Source organism: Lotus japonicus, chromosome 4 (assembly GCF_012489685.1).
Source record: "Lotus japonicus ecotype B-129 chromosome 4, LjGifu_v1.2".
NCBI classification, from domain to species: domain Eukaryota; kingdom Viridiplantae; phylum Streptophyta; class Magnoliopsida; order Fabales; family Fabaceae; genus Lotus; species Lotus japonicus.
Window position 1 is genome coordinate 42354938 of NC_080044.1, and position 18610 is coordinate 42373547.

The 18610-nt window shown below is 38.8% G+C and overlaps 1 protein-coding gene across 1 annotated transcript; it reads left to right on the plus strand.

The window, feature by feature from the left end:
- The first annotated feature begins 3095 nt into the window (after positions 1 to 3095).
- On the plus strand, positions 3096 to 5331 carry LOC130713546 (transcription factor CSA-like). Its single transcript, XM_057563316.1, has 3 exons — positions 3096 to 3839; positions 3971 to 4456; positions 4652 to 5331. Exons 1-3 carry the CDS (start codon positions 3332 to 3334, stop codon positions 4951 to 4953), a joined length of 1296 nt encoding a protein of 431 aa, XP_057419299.1. The 5' UTR covers positions 3096 to 3331; the 3' UTR covers positions 4954 to 5331.
- The last annotated feature ends 13279 nt before the right edge of the window (positions 5332 to 18610 follow it).

Consider the following 18610-nt stretch of genomic DNA (forward strand, 5'->3'; position numbering starts at 1 on the left):
AGTCGAAAACAACTGGATATTCATGCTCTAGAGCACGTAGGCAATAAGTTTAGACACCAAAATCAGTTTATTTGGACAGTTTTACAAAAAGCTCAAAACTTTGAGCACAGAAAGACATAGAGAAAAGCGACAGAATTGACGATCAGAAGTAAGGAATAGCATCAGTACCTCGAGGTCTACGCGTAGCAACGAAATGAACGACGATCGGTCAAGAATTGGAAAAATCACTTTCCTTCCTCCTTTCCTCCAAGAGCTCTCGGCCGTGTGTGTGTGTTTGTGACTTTTTTTTTTGTTTTTTTTTTCATTTTTCAAAGTATATATAGGAAATTGAAAACGTGAGAAAATGATTATTTCGCGATTCCGATTTTTCCTACTGATTCCTACGTATTTTAGACACGATATTCTTCCCGCTGAATCTTCTAATTCTCCAAAGAAATATCAGTATGATTTTTTGTTTTCGAGGCTTGTTTTTAATGTTTACCGGCTTAAAAATGCACTTTATGCACTTTATGGTTTTGACCTCGGATGCAGAAACTTCCTTCTGAAGAAAGATTCGGAACGTCGATTAGAGTGGGCGTACGCGGATAAAATCTTTATTTGAAGCTCCGAATAGAAAAAGTCTTCATCGTCCGTTGATTTTAGGGTTTCTGAACTATCAGGGTTTCGGTTTCGGCGAACTTCCGAGTATTGGAATTTGACGTTCGTACATTCCAGGGTTTCGTATCGAAACGCTTGTTTATAGACGAATAAGATAAGTTCTAACATTTCTCTGAAGATTTTTGGAATTAATTTCCATCGTGTCTTAAAACGTAAATTAGCTATTTACTAGCGTTTTTGACCTAGGTTTAAGCGAATACTAATCGTGCTATAACTTTTATCGACTTGGATACCATCCTTAGCTTTTTCCTGAACTTTCTCCTTCACAAATTTATTCCATTCAATAAACACTTGTTCAGGTTTTTCCTTCACGTTACATCCAATTAATCGTGAAAAAAAATTTTATTCGATTTATTCCAACTTAAAAACTTGGGTCTCACACTAATTATTAAAAAAATTTAATTCAAGTAATATTAATTATTTACAAAATAAATTTCTAATACTATTTTAAAAAATGTCTGGACACAAATTTTTTGATGTTTTGTAATTGAAACAAAATAATATTTTTTTATTATTTAGACTGTAATTATTTTTTACAACATTAAAAAATATTATGAATAAACCCGTGCAAGGCACGGGTATTATACCTTTCGTGACATTTTGTTTATGGAAGGAGCTCTACCTGTGTTTGTGTTTATTCCAAGTGATCTTCGAGCGTGGCTTTTGACCTTGACGTGAGTCCTTGATGGCGTGGGTGTTGGTCGATTGTTTTGCTTCTGGACCTTTTGTTTGCTCGACTTGGTTGAGTCTTGATGTTGTAGGTGTCGAGCAACTTCATTGACTTGTCGTTGTTTTTCGACTTGGATTTGAGGGGTTTAAAGCACCTTTGTGTGCTTGCTAGCTTTAGCTAGTTAGGTTATTTTAAATATGTTGAGAGAGGTTGTTTCTCAACATTTCTTATATATATATATATATAAATATATATATTATTCTCTTTTCAAAAAAAAAAATTATATCTAGTTTTATTATAAAACAAATTTGCACTAAATCGATGGAGTGCATTGGTTGAGGCAACAGGTACATGTAACCACAGGGGGTTTGGTTGTTACTTGTTTGGTCGACCAGGCAGTTACCTCAACTGAAACCAAGGGTAACCCACTTTCAATTTCGTCCGGTTAATAAAATCAAACATCATTAAACAGCAGCATTACAGCCACAAGCCCAAGCAGGCACTGATGCGTGATGGTGATGTTGATGGGTACAGAGATATTGAGAGAGAGAGAGAGAGAGAGTGTGTGTGAGAATAGGTAGCTATAATGCTAGATAGGGTCCATTTACTTGTAGTGTTAGACCATCCACAATGGATGGTTGAAAGTGTTGTTGAATTATGTTGAATTGTGTTTAATAGGTTTAATGGTTTGTTGAAGTTGGTTGAAAGGGGAGAGAGAGGGTGAATTTGTTGAAAATGTTAAACATGTTTAAAGAGCCTGCGGTGTGCCACGTGGCGCGAGGTCAGTGGCCACCGCAGGCGCGTGTCATGCACGCCCAGACAAGGCGCGTCTGCAGGGGAGAGAGAAAAAATTTTGCAGCCCCTGCCACGTGGCTGCCTCTGGTTGGTCAGTCCGGATTTCGTTTTTCCTTATCTTTTAAACTCAATTATTTCATCAAAAAAAAATATTTTCTGAAAAAAAAAATTATCCCAAAATTCATGATTTTTTTTTCTCTATAAATAGAGACTTGGTTCGTTTGATTTGGACACAGAAAAAAAAACCAAGTTTTTTCACTCTCTTATTATCTCTCTCACCATCTTATTTATCTATCTAATAGTCTATATTTAAAAAAAAAACAAATTGTTAAGTGTTTATTGTTTTAATTTAATTTAAATCGATAATTGTAATTTTATGTAATTATAAAAACAAAAATATAAAATTAAATAAAAATGTGAAATAAAAAAGTGGTGGGGTAGGGTGAGTGGTGAGTGGTGGGGTAGGGTGTTGAGAGTTAAACAAAACCATTGGAGTGGGTAATTATTGAAAGTTTGTTGAATTGGAGAGAGAAGATAATGTGGAGTGTTGGGAAGAGAAAAAGTGGGATAAAAAATGGTTAAACAAAACATTTTTTGTTTAACCATTGTATATGGTCTTATACGAACATGACAAGGCTTGTTCCGTTGTGTAGCAATAGCAAAGCAAGCAAGGCCCTCATTTTCCTTCTTCTGCTTCGAAAAGAAAGATGTCCCTGCAGCCTGCACAAGCCCAGTGAGCACCCATCACATTGGTGTCTTTCTTGTCAATTAAGAGAGAGAGACAGCCTAAGACCCCAACCAACCTATCCATGAATACTGAATGGAGAGAGAAAGAGAAAGAGTCTCTCTCTCACTCTCACACGTGTGAGTGAGGTGTGGTTTGTTAAAAAGGATAGAATAAATAGATAAAATGACAGCAACTGGCTAAAAGTAAAGGAAACGGCAGGGTCATTGCCTTTAAAGGCTTAAAACTTGAAAGCACTTTAGCTATTTTAAGTCCTTGCTTCCCCGCTGCAACAACTTATTTTTCTTTTTCTTCCCCCTTCACTACTGTCTCTGTCCTGTCAAAACTTTACTCTCATGTTAGTCTTCTTCATTGCATAAAAATATTCTTTTGCCCTGAGTGTGACTTTGTAACAGTTCCACACACACACACTTGCTCTCATCTTTCACCATTTGTTTTTGAGGCATATAGAAAGGAAAAAAAAAATGAAGGCATGGCTACCGGGTAGTGTTATATACTCTTCACAAGATAACTCCAACGATGCTTCCTCTTCCTATCATTCTCCTCATTCAATGGGAATAGTCTATGCAGACATGGACTCACTCTCTCTTTGCCACAACTATGGTACTGTTTCTTCAGCTCGAGATTGCTATGTCTCTAAAGAGGGTACATCTACAAGCTGGTCTTTGTCCTTCATGAGAGAATGCCTTCCTTCAAACTCTGAGGAAAACCCCAACAGTGATGTTTTGATCGGTAAAGGGTCTGATTGCAGTGATGAAGCAGGGCAAAACCATGAGAATCCTAATTTAATTGAAGAAGAGAACCCGGATGAGAATTGTATGAGTGGCAAGGAGAAAGGCAGTACTGGACATTCCAAACTTTGTGCAAGAGGGCATTGGAGGCCTGCAGAAGATTCCAAGCTCAAGGAACTCGTTGCTCTTTATGGCCCTCAGAACTGGAACTTGATAGCTGAAAAGTTAGAAGGCAGATCAGGTCTGAAAACTTAATATGTTTCCTTTTCATCCTAAGGAACTTTTAACTCTTTCTGTTTCAGTGGTGTCACTTTTTATTATTTTTGGGGCTCATTTTCTATTCAAGATTTTATTTGATTTTTGTGGTTGAAGGCAAGAGCTGTAGGCTGAGATGGTTCAACCAGTTGGACCCGAGGATCAACAGGAGAGCTTTCAGTGAAGAGGAAGAAGAAAGGCTAATGCAGGCACACAGGATTTATGGCAACAAATGGGCCATGATTGCAAGGCTTTTCCCTGGGAGAACTGACAACGCAGTGAAGAATCACTGGCATGTTATAATGGGAAGAAAGTATAGGGAACAGTCCAATGCTTACAGGAGGAGGAGGCTGAGCCAATCTGTTTACTCAAGAATGGATGATCAAGATACAACAAGCTTTGTGATCTCTAGAGAACCAGTTCCAGCACCACCACCGCTCTATTGTCTCAATCTCCACAACAGCATCGTTAGTAATTTCCCATATGCTGCTGCATCATCCTTCCATGGAGTTGATCAGTGCAGCTTAAATGGTTTAAGTAGCAACATGCCCCCTCCTCATTTTGGCCTGTATGCTCCGCAGAAACATCTTGATTTCTTCTCTGGTGTGTCCTACATTTATCTAATTAACGTATATATTCAATATTCCATAGATTTTATCACCCACTTTCTTACTGTTATAATGTCATGTTTAATATAAAATAGTGGCAGCAAAAACCACTATCTGCTTCTCAAACTTGGACATATGAAGCAAGCACTGCTTAGCATCATAACTTGCTCCACTTGCATTGGATTTGCAGGTGGTGCAAGAAGCAATAACCAAATCAGATGGTGGGACGGGCCAAGTGATTTTATTTCTTCACAACCTCATTCCCCCCAGCAATGTCTGATGCTAATGCAACAGCAAAACAATCACAATAATTTTTACAGTTTCTCAAATTCCACAGCAGCAGCAGCACCAACAGCAGGAGCTCAGATATTGGGCAGTGAAGCTTCACTATCATCAGTGGCAGAACACAAAGATCAAGCTCTGACCAGTGACCCCCCAGATGCAATTCCATCTCCTCCATTTATTGACTTCCTTGGGGTAGGATCCACATGATCGAAATTAGGACCCAATGAAAAAGCTGCAACTTTTCCTCAATGTAGATGTGGTCCAACATTGCTGAGAAGCCATTCCAGGTAAACAGAAAGGATAGTTGCTCCAGTTTGTTGACTGACTGAGTTGTAACTTGCGTTACTTCTTCTCCTGTTGTGATTTCCTTTCTTTCTCACATGGGGACCCCTTTCCAATCTTCATCAAAATAATAGCATAATTAATCAATAAATCTTTACATTATCTTTGTTCATTTTCATATAATTTTTTCCCCTTTTCTATATTAATATTTAGAATCGGATCATTAAATGTGCCCCAAGACATTCTTTTGTAATTACTTAGAATATGGCCAATTCCTCAAGTATTGGATGTGGATCTCTTGAAGTCAGCGTGACAAAATAAAATCTTATTTTTCCGATCCTTGTTGATTAAACTTAGGTACGCAGCATATCAAATTCTAGTCTCTCACTTAACAAATTAAGATACGTGAAAATGCATTTGCCTCTAGTCTTGGTCTGGTCTGACAACAAGTACACTAAGAAGATGGAATGAGTGAATAGGAATTAGGAATCGAGGATCATAATTGTATATAAAATGCTAGGAAAGGACAAGGATTGGTGTGGTAAGGTCCTAATTTTTAAGGTTGTTTGAGGGGGTTGTAAATGTGTTTTCAAAGTTGCTATTCAAGCAAGGGTTGTTTGACTTTTCGCCAGAGAAAAGAGGTGTTTTGATGTGAACTATTTGGAGGATGGAAGTGATGAAGATGGGTAAGCTAAAAAGAGAGGTCGGGAATAGCTAGCAAGTGTTGGGAACATCCTTTTCTCATGGGCCTGTGATGCAATAACTGAGGCACAAATTCAGCAACTGACTTCATCCATATATGCATTCAATTCAAGATGGGGAACTGTTTAACAACTTTCCCCCCTCAACAGCAGAATCTCACATGGGCAGTGTTGTGTTGCTGTTTTCATTTATCACTAGATTGTTTTTGTGGGACAATATGGGCCCGACAAGTCTTTGACACTGTTTGTTTATAAGGCAAGAAAACCTTGGTAATTGGGCAAGCGTGAAACATTCATTTTAACTGTATCAAAAACCATCATGTATACTCCCTCCTGTCCTATTTATAAGCATGAAAGAGAAGAAAAATCTTGGTTCTTTTTATAAGAACCAAATGAAAGTTTGAGCTATATTAATTAATTTTTTCCAATGATCCCCTTATTAATTCTAACTTGTAAAATGTGTCTCATTAATTATTCTCTCTCTTTTCCACTTTCCAACACTAATAACAAATGGTAATTTTGGAAGTTCATTTTAATTTAAGACAAATTTAATGCATTTTATATAGTTTAACTACATTTCTTAAACTATGTGAATTTTTTTTTGTTGCTTATAAATAGGACCGGAGGGAGTATCAAATAAGGTGTTTGCTCCGGTACCCATAACTATAAATGAGTGTATCCATACATGAGTAGTGGCGGAACTAGGATTTTTATGAAGTCGTGCAAATTTTAAAAGCACAAATTCACAATATATAATATATAATGTCTTAAACTCAAAAAAAAGACTTGTAATTTTACCAACAAAAGTATAACTACCCAAAACCATTTTATCCACACGTGACATGTCTAAGAAACACAAGAAAAGAATGGATTTGTAATTCACATAAGTTAAACTCATAGTGTATTAAATAAAATCAGGAGACAAATGCCCTTTCTAAAATTTCTTTACGGTAAATGTTCGAATAATATCAACATTATTAAGTGACTTGAATATCTCCCGCTCGGTGCAACATATCAAGTCATTGGACCACTCATTTTTTATTTTTTTACGCAATTTAGACTTGATAAACTTCATTGATGAAAATGCTTTTTCAATTCAATAGGTTTGTAGACCAATGGAAATAGATAAAACTTTCATATGACACCTGTCTAGGGAGGCATCGGTGCCCCCAAAAAAAAGGGACTGAAAGTCCAATTATTTTTTTTCGGCGCCATTAGTGTAAATGTGCCAGGGGCCTATTTCAAAATTGAATTTTGATTCCCACTTTTAGTCCCTTGTTCTCTTTAATTTCATATCCAGCTCCTATAATATGGTATATGTTAAATTTAGTCCTCACATTCTTATACTATGAACCCCAATTATCTGCTTCATCTTCCTCATTTATCGTCCTCATCATCTTCATCACCATGTTTATCATCATCACCATCTCCCTCATCAATCTTCATGCGAAAGACCCAAAACTTAAAGTGAACCCAAAATGAGATCTAAACCCCCAAAGCCTCATTAACTAGATTTGAGCTTCATTAGATGTGTTCAATTCCCAGATCGCGAAAACCCACATGCAAAAAGATTACATGTCTACATCTATAGAAGCTTCACACGATGACAGCAACGGTGTGTTGGATGGAGCGCCACCACCTATACAGACGTGTTTTCGGCGATAAGAAGGGGTCGGTGTTGGGTGTAAAATGGGACTCGAATTATAAATCTCAATCATAAACACCACTGTGTTAAATTAAAATAAAAATCGGTTCACACCATTGTGTCTCTTCAAAAGAGGCAAGATGATGATGAATCTGCTAATGCAGCAGCTGAGGAAGTAGCATACGCATTAATTTGCAGCTTGGATAGTCCTGTTGATTCATGGGTTATAGATTCAGGTGCATCTTTTCATACTATTCCTTCAAAAGAATTATTATCTAACTATATCTCTGGAAAGTTTGGAAAGGTTTATCTTGCAGATGGAAAACCACTTGATATTGTGGGAAGAGGTGATATTGATATCAGATCCTCTAATGGAACTCTCTGTACATTGCATAATGTCAGACACGTCCCTAGAATAAAGAGAAATTTGATCTCCATAGGCCAGTTGGATGATGAGGGTTACCACACCACTTTTGGGGGTGGAGCTTGGAAGGTGACGAAAGGCAATCTGGTTGTACCTCGAGGAAAGAAACGAGGCTCCCTTTATATGGTTGCAGATTGTGAGACCCAAAATTTAAGTTATAGAATTAATTCATTAAATTCCTATCCACGATTAGGTTTCGATGTATCGTGAAGGAAACCTGAACAAGTATTTACTGAATGGAATAAATTTATGAAGGAGAAAGTTTAGGAAAAGACTAAGAATAGTATTAAAGTCGATATAAGTTATAGCGCGAGTCCTATTCGCTTACGCCTAGGGCAAGAGCATTAGTAAACGATTAATTTACTCCTAAAGCACGATAAGAACTAATTCCAAAAATCTTCAGAGGAATATAAGAATTTCTCTTATTCCTTTCCATGACAAGTGTTTCGACACGAAACCCTGGAATGTACGATCGTCCGATTCCAAATCTCGGATGTTTGCCGAAACTGAATCCCTGATAGCTCGAGAACCTTAAAATAAACTGTCGATGAAGACTTTTTCTATTCGGAGCTTCAAACGAAGATTTCACCCGTGTGTACCAATTTCTTTCGATGTTTCTAATCTTTCTTCAGAAGGAAGTTTTCTCATCCGACATCAACTGCAAAAAGTAACTTTTCGGGTTAAATCGATTAACCCCGTTAGTGAATTGTTTGCTTAAATTCCAAGAACCCTGTTTCGAGTTCTGAAATTCTGTCGCCGGATTCTCTCTTATAATTCACAGAGGAATGTGCAGGAAAAATCGGAATCGTGAAATTTTCATTTTCCCGCGGTTTCCATCTCCTATAAATAGCATAAAAACTCAAAATTCTCCACCATTCACCATTTTTGGCCGCGAGCTTGAGGAAGGAGAGGAGAGGAGAGGAGAGTTTTTCGCTGATTCTTGCCTGATCGTCGCACTATCAGTTGCTATACGTAGGCCTCGAGGTATAGATGCTATTCCTTACTTCTGATCGTCAATTCTGTCGCTTTTCTCTATGTCTTTCTGTGCTCAAAGTTGAGCTTTTTGTAAAAGTGTTCAAATAACTTGATTTCAGTGTCTAAACTTATTGCCTACATGCCCAAGAGCATGAATATCCGGTTGTTTTCTGCTGAATCGTCGCAGAGATCCAATTTTCTGGAAAAACCCATTTTTGGGTAAAAGCTTCGCTTTTTGAATCAAAAACACCTGACTGAGCTTAGCGTCAGTAGGATTAGTTGTTATAAATGTCATTAGGAACACGCTCATCAAATTTATTTTTCAAAATTCCGACTTTGAGTTATCGGGCTAAAGACACTGACCAAAATAGCCCTGTGTTAGTTTTCGACCCGATAATTTTTCTGAGAGTTCCTCTGGCCTAGATATCGCCTAAGAATACCTAGGAATTAAATTAGATCGAAGAAAAAGTTCAAGAAACCCTATTTTGATAGTGGCCGAGACTTATTTGGTATGGTACCGTGTCAAAAATAATTTTTGGGTTTGTATGACCTGAGTTATAGCGTAGCTCTCTCCGTTGTCAAAATTTTAGCTTTGGTTTCGTGTCATTCTGAGTTCTGTAGCTCGAGTTATGGACGTTTTAGCGAATAAAGTGTTTTTGTACAAAACTTGAATCGAGTCAAAACTCATCCCTTTGAGGAAAGCCCTTCCATTCGTTCCTAGAAGTTGTACTCTGAAGCTTCTTGAGCTTTATCTAACGTTAGTTAGTATTGTTTCGATTGCACCGACTTATTTTGATTGATTTTTGCTTTGTTTGCTCTAAGGTTTGTTTGTGGAAACCTTGGAATTGACTGAGCCAGCTTGTGAGTGTGACTTACACTGTGATTCTGAAGGAACTAGAGGTGAGGGCAACTTACCTTGCTAGCTAATGTTTTAGGCGTCGACCAATTCGACTTGATTTATTGTTTATGCACTTGATTGTGATTGACTGGGAAATGTTTTTCTGGAGGCTTCGGCCGAGTGAACTAATTGAGACGTGTGTCTCCGTTTTCTGAGGCTTCGGCCAACATTGGTGATTAGGATTTATTTATCGCTTTGATTTGCCATTGATTGATTCATATGCTATACTTGCTAAATGGATAATCATAGGCTATGTGAATACTTGTGCACATGATTTGCTGGATTATATTGATTATACTGTGCAATTATACGAATATTTGTGGAACGTCAGAGTGTTGGGAAACGGGTAGTTATCCCATACTCAATATGAGAATTTGGGAAAAATTTTGATGGGACGAACCGAGGTTCGGACCCTTATTATTTTAGTGGATCGAGACCTTCTTTGGGAGTTACTTGGGATCATGGGATACATAATACACTAAACAACCTCTGCACCCTTTAAATAATGATAACAATGTCAGATGAAAGCTTAGGGCTTGGATGTTAGTTTTGGAAAATGAGAAGTGTCGCCGAATCCAAGTTTTGGGGAAACTAATAAGTTTCTGAGTACGTTGATACTTTTCGCTCAATGAGCAGTTTATTGTTTGGCTATCTAGAGGATAAGTCGGGGAACTATAAGTTTCCAAGTACATTGGTACTCCTTCGCTCTTTGAGCAGTTTATTTAGCCATCCAAAGGATGAGCCGGGAAGCTTCACTGAGGCGTGAGACTTCGTGAAAGCATGGAACTTAACTGAAGCGTGAGACTTCGTGAAAGTGTGCAAATTCACTGAAGCGTGAGACTTCGTGAAAGCAGAAACTTCACTGAGGCGGGAGACCTCGTGGAGACGGGAACCTTCGCTGAAGCGGGAGACTTTGCGGAGGCGTGAAACTTCACTGAAGCGTGAGACTTCGTGAAGGTGTGAAACTTCATTGAAGCGGGAGACTTCATGAAGGCGCGAAACTTCACTAAAGCGTGTTGCGAGAAACTTCACTGAAGCGTGAGACTTCGTGAATGTGTGAGATTTCACTGAAGCGTGAGACTTCGTGAAAGCGTAAGACTCTATTCAAGCGTGAGACTTCATGGAAGCGTGAGATTTCATCGTCGTTTACCCTAGGGCAAACGACATGGAACATTGGTTTAGTTCGACACTTGTGCGTTGGGAGGACGGTACATTGTTTGACTAACCTTATCACCTAACTTCATATGTTGAGATTCTGATGAATTGATATTGGTGAACATCGTTATGTTATTTGTTGAATTGTTGAGATATTGAATATTGTGTTGTTACTAGAGATTCGATAACATGCCATGTATATACCTTAGGGTAGGCAATGCAGAACTTATATGTATATATACAACATATATATATATATACCACCTTATTCTTCACATTTTGCTTGTATTGTTTATCATATTCTGTGAGTTGACCCTCGCGCCTTGGCTTTGTGTTCATGTTTGTGTTTGGGCGGTCGGCCTGCTGCCAGACGTTCAACAGTTGATTTGTGATGGTTCGTCGTTCGGGGAGGACCCGGAGCGAAATGACTACTATTGAGCCTTCGACGTGGACCCGGACTTCATGCAGGATCGGATGAGGGTCGATGTTAGGGGTGTAGTATATCGGGTGTCGTTGTCATAGCTCTGATTGTCATTTCTTATTTTGGGGCAGGGTAGGTCCCCGACTATTAGCTTGTTGTGTGGTTCTCTTCCATGAGTATCACAGGGAGTTTGTCGGACGTAGGAGGTCTTTTGGAGGCCATTCTAGGCTGACTTACTTTCTTGGAGGACTGTATTTATAAAGGTTATGACTCTGACTCTTTCAGTTACTTTCCATCACTTGAGGACACTCGTGACGATGTTTTTAGTTGCAGTGAGGGTTGTACTTATATTGTATGTTAGTCGCTGTTAATCGCAATTGGGTTGAGTCTTTAATTCGACAAGTCTTTTTATTTAAACAAAACGAAAAAAAAAAATATCTGCTTTTCCGCTTTATTTGATTTTTGGTTACTAAAGTGACGCCACCGAAATCGGGGTGTTACACAAATGAGGACATGATAGCAGTAACTGAAGCTGTCAATAGCTCATCTGTATGGCATCAAAGACTTGGACACATGAGTGAAAAAGGAATGAAGATCATGGCATCAAAGGGTAAGGTGTCAAATTTGAAGCATGTTGATCTTGGTGTTTGTGAGCATTACATTTTGGGAAAACAGAGAAAGGTTAGGTTCTCAAAAGCAGGCAGGAAATCAAAATCAGAAAAGCTCGAACTGGTGCATACAGATGTGTGGGGTCCAGCCCCAGTGAAATCTTTTGGAGGCTCACGCTATTATGTCACCTTTATAGACGACTCAACAAGAAAGGTATGAGTTTATTTTCTCAAAAATAAATCTGATGTGTTTTCTGTGTTTAAAAGGTGGAAAACAGAAGTTTGAAATCTGATAATGGTGGGGAGTATGACAGCCAGGAGTTCAAAAAGTCTTGTTCAGAAAATGGGATCAGAATGATCAAGACAATACCAGGTACACCTGAGCAAAATAGTGTCGCGGAAAGAATGAACAAGACCTTGAACGAAAGGGCTAGATGTATTCGGATCCAGTTCGGGTTGCCCAAAATGTTTTGGGCAGATGCCATTAATACAACAGCTTACTTGATAAATCGGGGACCATATGTTCCTTTGGATTATCAGTTGCCTGAAGAGGTATGGACTGGAAATGTAACACCCCGATTTCGGTGGCGTCACTTTAGTAACCAAAAGAAATTTAATGCGGAAAAACGTGAATATTTTTTTTTTTCGATGATGATAAAGACAAGACTAAAATAAATAAACGCAAATGCGAAAAACACCAGAACTAATATACAATATAAATACAGCCCCCGCGGTAGTAGCAACCTCGTCACGAGTAACCTCCAGTGACGGAAAGAAGAAAAGTAGCGCCCGTAGGCAAAAGGTACAAACCAAAAGAAAGGTCAAGTGTTCGCAACACTATCCCTCAAAATGAGAATAAGCTGGCCCATCGGCCTAAAACAAGACCTCCTAAGTCCAACCAACTCTCTGTGATTCCCGTAAAGAAACCACACAAAAAGCTATAGGTGGGAAACTACCCTGTCCCCAAAGAAACAAATGATGTTCAGAGCTAAGACTCTACTCCTACACTAATCCCATCTCGAGGAGCTCACACCAGCACTCTAAACTATGCGCTAGCATGATCGTCGTCCGAATCCGAAATCCAGAACGACCTAGTCTATGTACACCATCCGTCCTCCTCTCGCTACCGCGATGCGCTCCTGTTCCAGCATCTCAACTCTAGTTCCCCCCGAAGGGTGAACCATCATGATCTAGTCCGCCATGGACATCTGACAAAGGGCGTTTGTCCGCCAAAGCACACACAGAAGACGCGAGGGTCAACTCCAAAGAATTATGTAATTAATAGCACCGATAGATACAGATAATAGAATAGCCACTTAGGCTTATAGCTAGGGATAACATCCTAGGGTTGCATATTCTGTAATGAATATAAAAGACAGTAATAACAAATAGCATGCATCAAATAGGATTATCAATTATCAATCACACTCAGCAACTAAGTCAGTATGCATGTTGCATGAAATGATATGACGGTTAACCCAGTTAACCAAATGCATTCCGGAAACGGATGGACATCAACGGATCAATCCTAGCACCAGCAACGGTGGGACCATTTCCGCCCGCGTGCCTCTTACACCACACAAAGGTAGCCAGATCAGCCGTAACCCGTAGGTCTGCCATTTCGGTCTGCTACAAGAGTCGTCTACAAACGCTCTTACACGGCATTCCGGGTCTTATGACCATTTTGGAAACCGACGAGGTCCAGAGTATGTCCTGTGTTAATACCTCATTAATGTTGCATGAATGCAGGATGATTAGTCAAACAACGTCTCCGAATCTCACTCGACACGTCGCCACGTGTTTTAGCTAAATTAAAGTCTCTAAAAACTTACCCTAAGGTAACAGTCGATTCTGCGACAAAAGACACATCTTTCAACAAGACACATAACTCATGATTATCTCCAAATCATCCGACTCATCTCAATCCGATGGTCAAAACTGCTCAACGAGCAAGATTATCAACATACTCGGGAACTATCAATTCCCCGGACTTATCCCCAGGATAGCCCAACCACACAGCTGCTCCAACAGCACAAGAGCATCAACATACTCCACACAGCTGCTCCAACAGCACAAGAACATCAACATACTCAACACAGCTGCTCCAACAGCACAAGAACATCAACATACTCGACACTTGGATCCGACGACACTTCTCGTTTTCCAAAACTAAGATTTGCATCCGAAGCTTCCTTTCGAGTTTGTTATCATTATTTGAAGATTTAGAGGTTGTTTAATGTCTTATGAGTTTTCTTTACAAAATAATATCCTTTTAGTCTTATCGCAAATCCTATAAGTCCTCGGGATCTCCTAATCCCCAAATGACACCAGAGAATGTCTCGATCCATGAAACACCACAACAAGGTCCGAATCTCATTCGTCCTATCAAACTTTCTCAAAACTCTCAAAATAAAATCGGCATGACCTGCCCGCTATTCTCACTTTTCAGAAACTCAGATTTCATTGCAAAAGCATAATTAACTCAGCACAATCAATCAACATGTCATATATCAACATATTAAGCAATAACCAAGTAGCACTTAGCATATAAGGCATGCATCACACATCCTAAATTACCCAATTAGCACTTAGCATGAAGATTCAATCTCAAAAGCATTCAGTAGATGTATCATCTACATTGTCAGCTGAAGCCTCAGAAAACATTTTTCCAATCAAAACACAAACAAGTGCATAAACAGTAAATCAATGTCGAAAGCATCGACCCTAAGCATTAACTAGAGATTCAGTGAGAAGCCCTCACCTGAAGATTCTCCAGGATGATCTTCTAGCTCTTCCTCACAAGTAAAGCCTTGCTCCTCTGGGAATTCCTCAAAATCACCTTTAGAGCAAAACCACAGAATACTATCAGAATCTATCGGAAACTAAGCTATCAATACTTACTAAGGTTACACGAAGTAGTATATACTCCGAGGTACGATAATCTAGCGCGAAAGGACAAGTTTTCGAAAAAGGAATTTTCCTCCTCCTCCCCTATAGGGCTCAGCCACTTTTGGTAACTGTAGGGTTCAATTTTTCTTCGATCAAACTTGGTTCCTATGCTATCATTAGCCGTAACTAAGGGTATTCTGAACTCGGAAAAATTATCGGATCAAAAACTGTCGCAAGGGTATTTTGGTCATGATTTTTAACTTAGAATTTCAAAACTGAAATCCCAAAAAGCAAATTTGACAGGGACGTCACCAACGACATTTATGACAACTAATCCTACTAGCACTAAGCTAAGGCGATAGTTTTCAGCCTAAAGGTTGAAGCTTTACTCCAAAAATGGGTATTTAAGGCATAAATTGATTCCGGCGGAAATCCGGCGACATTACGGAAAATCTAATCCGGCAGAAGTGATCTTGGGCACATAAGGAAGAGGTTTAGAATCAGAAATGAAATATTCAGGATATTTTTGCAAAAACCTCAAAACTATCAGCTCAGAAAAGTCTATAGAAAAGCTATGGAAAAAGCGATCAGAGGTAAGGATTAGCGACTATACCTCGAAACCTTGAAGCAGCAACTGATTAATCAACGATCCAGCAAGGATTGAACAAAATCTCTTCTCCTCCTCCCTTATGCAAACTCGCGGCCTCCTTGGGGAAAATAGGTAAGATATTTGTGTTTTTTTCTCATTCTTGGCTATATATAGAGGTTGGCAAAACGCGGTAAAATGAAAGTTTCGCGAATCTGATTTTTCCGGCTTCATTCTCCATGAATTCTAAGATAGGTTTTGGCGAAAGAATTCCAAAACTAAAATGAGGTCTCCTTGTATTTTTGGTAACTAATGCAAAGTCGGTGTAAAACTATTTTACCCGATAAGTTGCTTTTTGCATCGGATGTCGGAATAGAAAACTTTCTTCTGAAGAAAGATTGAAATCATCAAGAGAAATGGGTGTACGCGTGTAGAATCTTCATTTGAAGCTCTGAATAGAAAAAGTCTTCATTGTTGGGTAATTCTAGGGTTTTGAAATACCAGGGTTTTGGTTTCGGCAAACTTCCGATGATTGGAATCGGACGTTCGTAGATCCTAGAGTTTCGCCTCGAAACGATTGTCATATATGGAATAAGAGAAGTTCTAACATTTCTCTGAAGATTTTTGGAATTAACTTCCATCGTGCCTATAAGTGAAAACTAGCTATATACTAGGGTTTCTGACCTAGGTTTAAGCGTGTAACGATCGTGCTATAACTTTTATCGATCATGATGCAATCCTTAGACTTTTCCTGAACTTTCTCCTTCATAATTTTATTTCATTTAATAAACTCTTGTTCAGGTTTCCCTTCACAATACATCAACCCTAATCGTGAATAAGATTTTATTCACTTAGCATAAGCTTAAAAACTTGGGTCTTACAGGAAAGGAGGTAAGTTTTTCACATTTGAAAGTCTTCGGTTGTGTCTCTTATGTTCTCATAGACTCCGATAGGAGAGACAAATTGGACCCCAAGGCCATAAAATGTTTCTTTAATGGTTATGGGTCTCATATGTATGGCTACAGGTTTTGGGATGAACAAAACAGGAAAATCATTAGAAGCAGAAATGTCACTTTTAATGAAAGTGTGCTTTATAAAGACAGGTCTTCTGCAGAATCTATGAGTTCAAGTAAACAGTTGGAACTTTCTGAAAGAGTGGCATTCGAAGAAATTTCAGAAAGTGATGTAGCCAAAAGAAACCAGATTAATCCCGAGAACAAGGATGAGATAGAAGTTGAGCTAGAACAAGAGCCAACAACAGTAATTGAAACTCTTATAACTCAAGTGAGGAGATCTACAAGAATGCCGAAAGCACCACAAAGGTATTCTCCTTCGTTGAATTATTTGTTGTTAACTGATTGTTGGAGAGCCAGAACATTTTGGTGAAGCCATGTAGGGGAATGACTCTATCAAGTGGGAGTTAGCGATGAAAGACGAGATGACGTTCCTTCAGAAGAATGGAACATGGTCTCTGACCAAGTTACCAGAAGGAAAGAAAGCTCTACAGAACAGATGGGTCTATAGACTGAAGGAAGAATATGATGGCAGCAGAAGGTACAAGGCAAGGCTTGTAGTGAAAGGGTTTCAGCAGAAGCCAGGAATTGACTTCACAGAGATTTTTTCTCCAGTTGTCAAAATGACCACTATAAGAGCTATCCTGAGTATTGTAGTTGCAGAGAATCTTCACTTGGAGCAGTTAGATGTTAAAACCTCATTCCTACATGGGGATTTGGAAGAAGAGATTTATATGACACAACCTGAAGGTTTTGAAGTTCCAGACACGAAGAATATTGTATGCAAGCTTCACAAAAGCTTGTACGGACTGAAACAGGCACCGAGACAGTGGTACAAGAAGTTTAATGAGATTATGAGCAACTCAGGTTTTAATAGTTGTGACATGGATCATTGTTGCTATGTTAAGAAATTTGTTGATAGTTATATTATTCTTGCTTTGTATGTTGATGACATGTTGATAGCAGGATCAAATATGACTGAAATTAACAGGTTGAAGCAACAAATGTCAGTAAACTTTGAGATGAAGGATCTTGGTCCAACCAAACAAATTCTTGGTATGAGGATTTCTAGAAATAGATCAGAAGGTATTCTGAAGTTGTCTCAAGAGAAATATGTTGAAAAATTACTTGACAGATTCAATGTTGGAGATGCCAATACCAGAAGCACCCCTTTGGGAAATCACTTAAAGTTTTCAAAGAAGCAGTCCCCACAAACAGATGAAGAAGAAAGTCACATGTCAACAGTTCCATATGCATATGCAGTAGGGAGCTTGATGTATGTTATGGTTTGTACCAGACCTGATATAGCACATGCAGTGGGACTTGTCAGCAGATTCATGTCAAACCCTGGGAAGGAGCATTGGGAAGGTGTAAAGTGGATATTGAGATATCTGAAGGGTTCTTCAAGAATGTGTCTATGCTTTAGAAGAAATGATCTCACTTTACAGGGGTTTTCTGATGCAGATCTAGGAGGAGACTCAGATGGTGGAAAAAGCACCACCTGTTATATTTTCACCTTAGGAGGAACTGCTATGAGTTGGAAGTCTAAACTTCAAAATAGAGTTGCTCTCTCAACCACTGAATCAGAATATGTCGCCATTTCAGAAGCAGCCCAGGAGATGATATGGCTGAAGAATTTTCTCAAAGAATTGGGAAAAGAACAAGATGTTCCTTCATTGTTTAGTGACAGTAAAAGTGCTATTTGCCTTGCAAAAAATCCTGTCTTTCACTCAAGATGCAAGCACATACAGATGAAGTACCACTTCATCAGAGAACTTATCAATGATGAAGAATTATCTCTGTTGAAGATCTTAGGATCAGAGAATCCAGCTGATATGTTGACCAAGACTGTTACAGCTGATAAGCTGAGGCTTTGCATTGCCTCAGCTGGCCTTCGAGGATAATTGAAGACGAAGGCGCTACACTAGGTGGAGAGCAGATTAGCTTATTGCTTACAAGAAGTACTACAATTAGACTCCATGTGGGAGAATTGTTATGTTATGCAGTCTATTTGTAGTCCCACATAGCTTATGTAGTCTATTTGTAAGTCCCACATCGCTTAGAATAAGGAGAAGGTTAACTTACTCCTATTATATATAGGCACCTCATTGTAAGCATTATTATACACACCAAAGAGAAATATTACTACCTAGTGTAGCCGTGGACGTAGGTACTCATATTGTGTTCCGAACCACGTTAAAAACTCCTGTGTGATATTTCTTTCTCTCTTCTCTCCTTTCTATTATTGCTCCCAACATGAATTACAA

Coding starts and splice junctions, on each gene's coding strand:
- LOC130713546 (XM_057563316.1), top strand. CDS start 3,332: ATGAAGGCATGGCTACCGGGTAGTGTTATATACTCTTCACAAGATAAC. Junction 3,840..3,970: donor AAAGTTAGAAGGCAGATCAG/GTCTGAAAACTT, acceptor TTGTGGTTGAAG/GCAAGAGCTGTAGGCTGAGA. Junction 4,457..4,651: donor ACATCTTGATTTCTTCTCTG/GTGTGTCCTACA, acceptor TTGGATTTGCAG/GTGGTGCAAGAAGCAATAAC.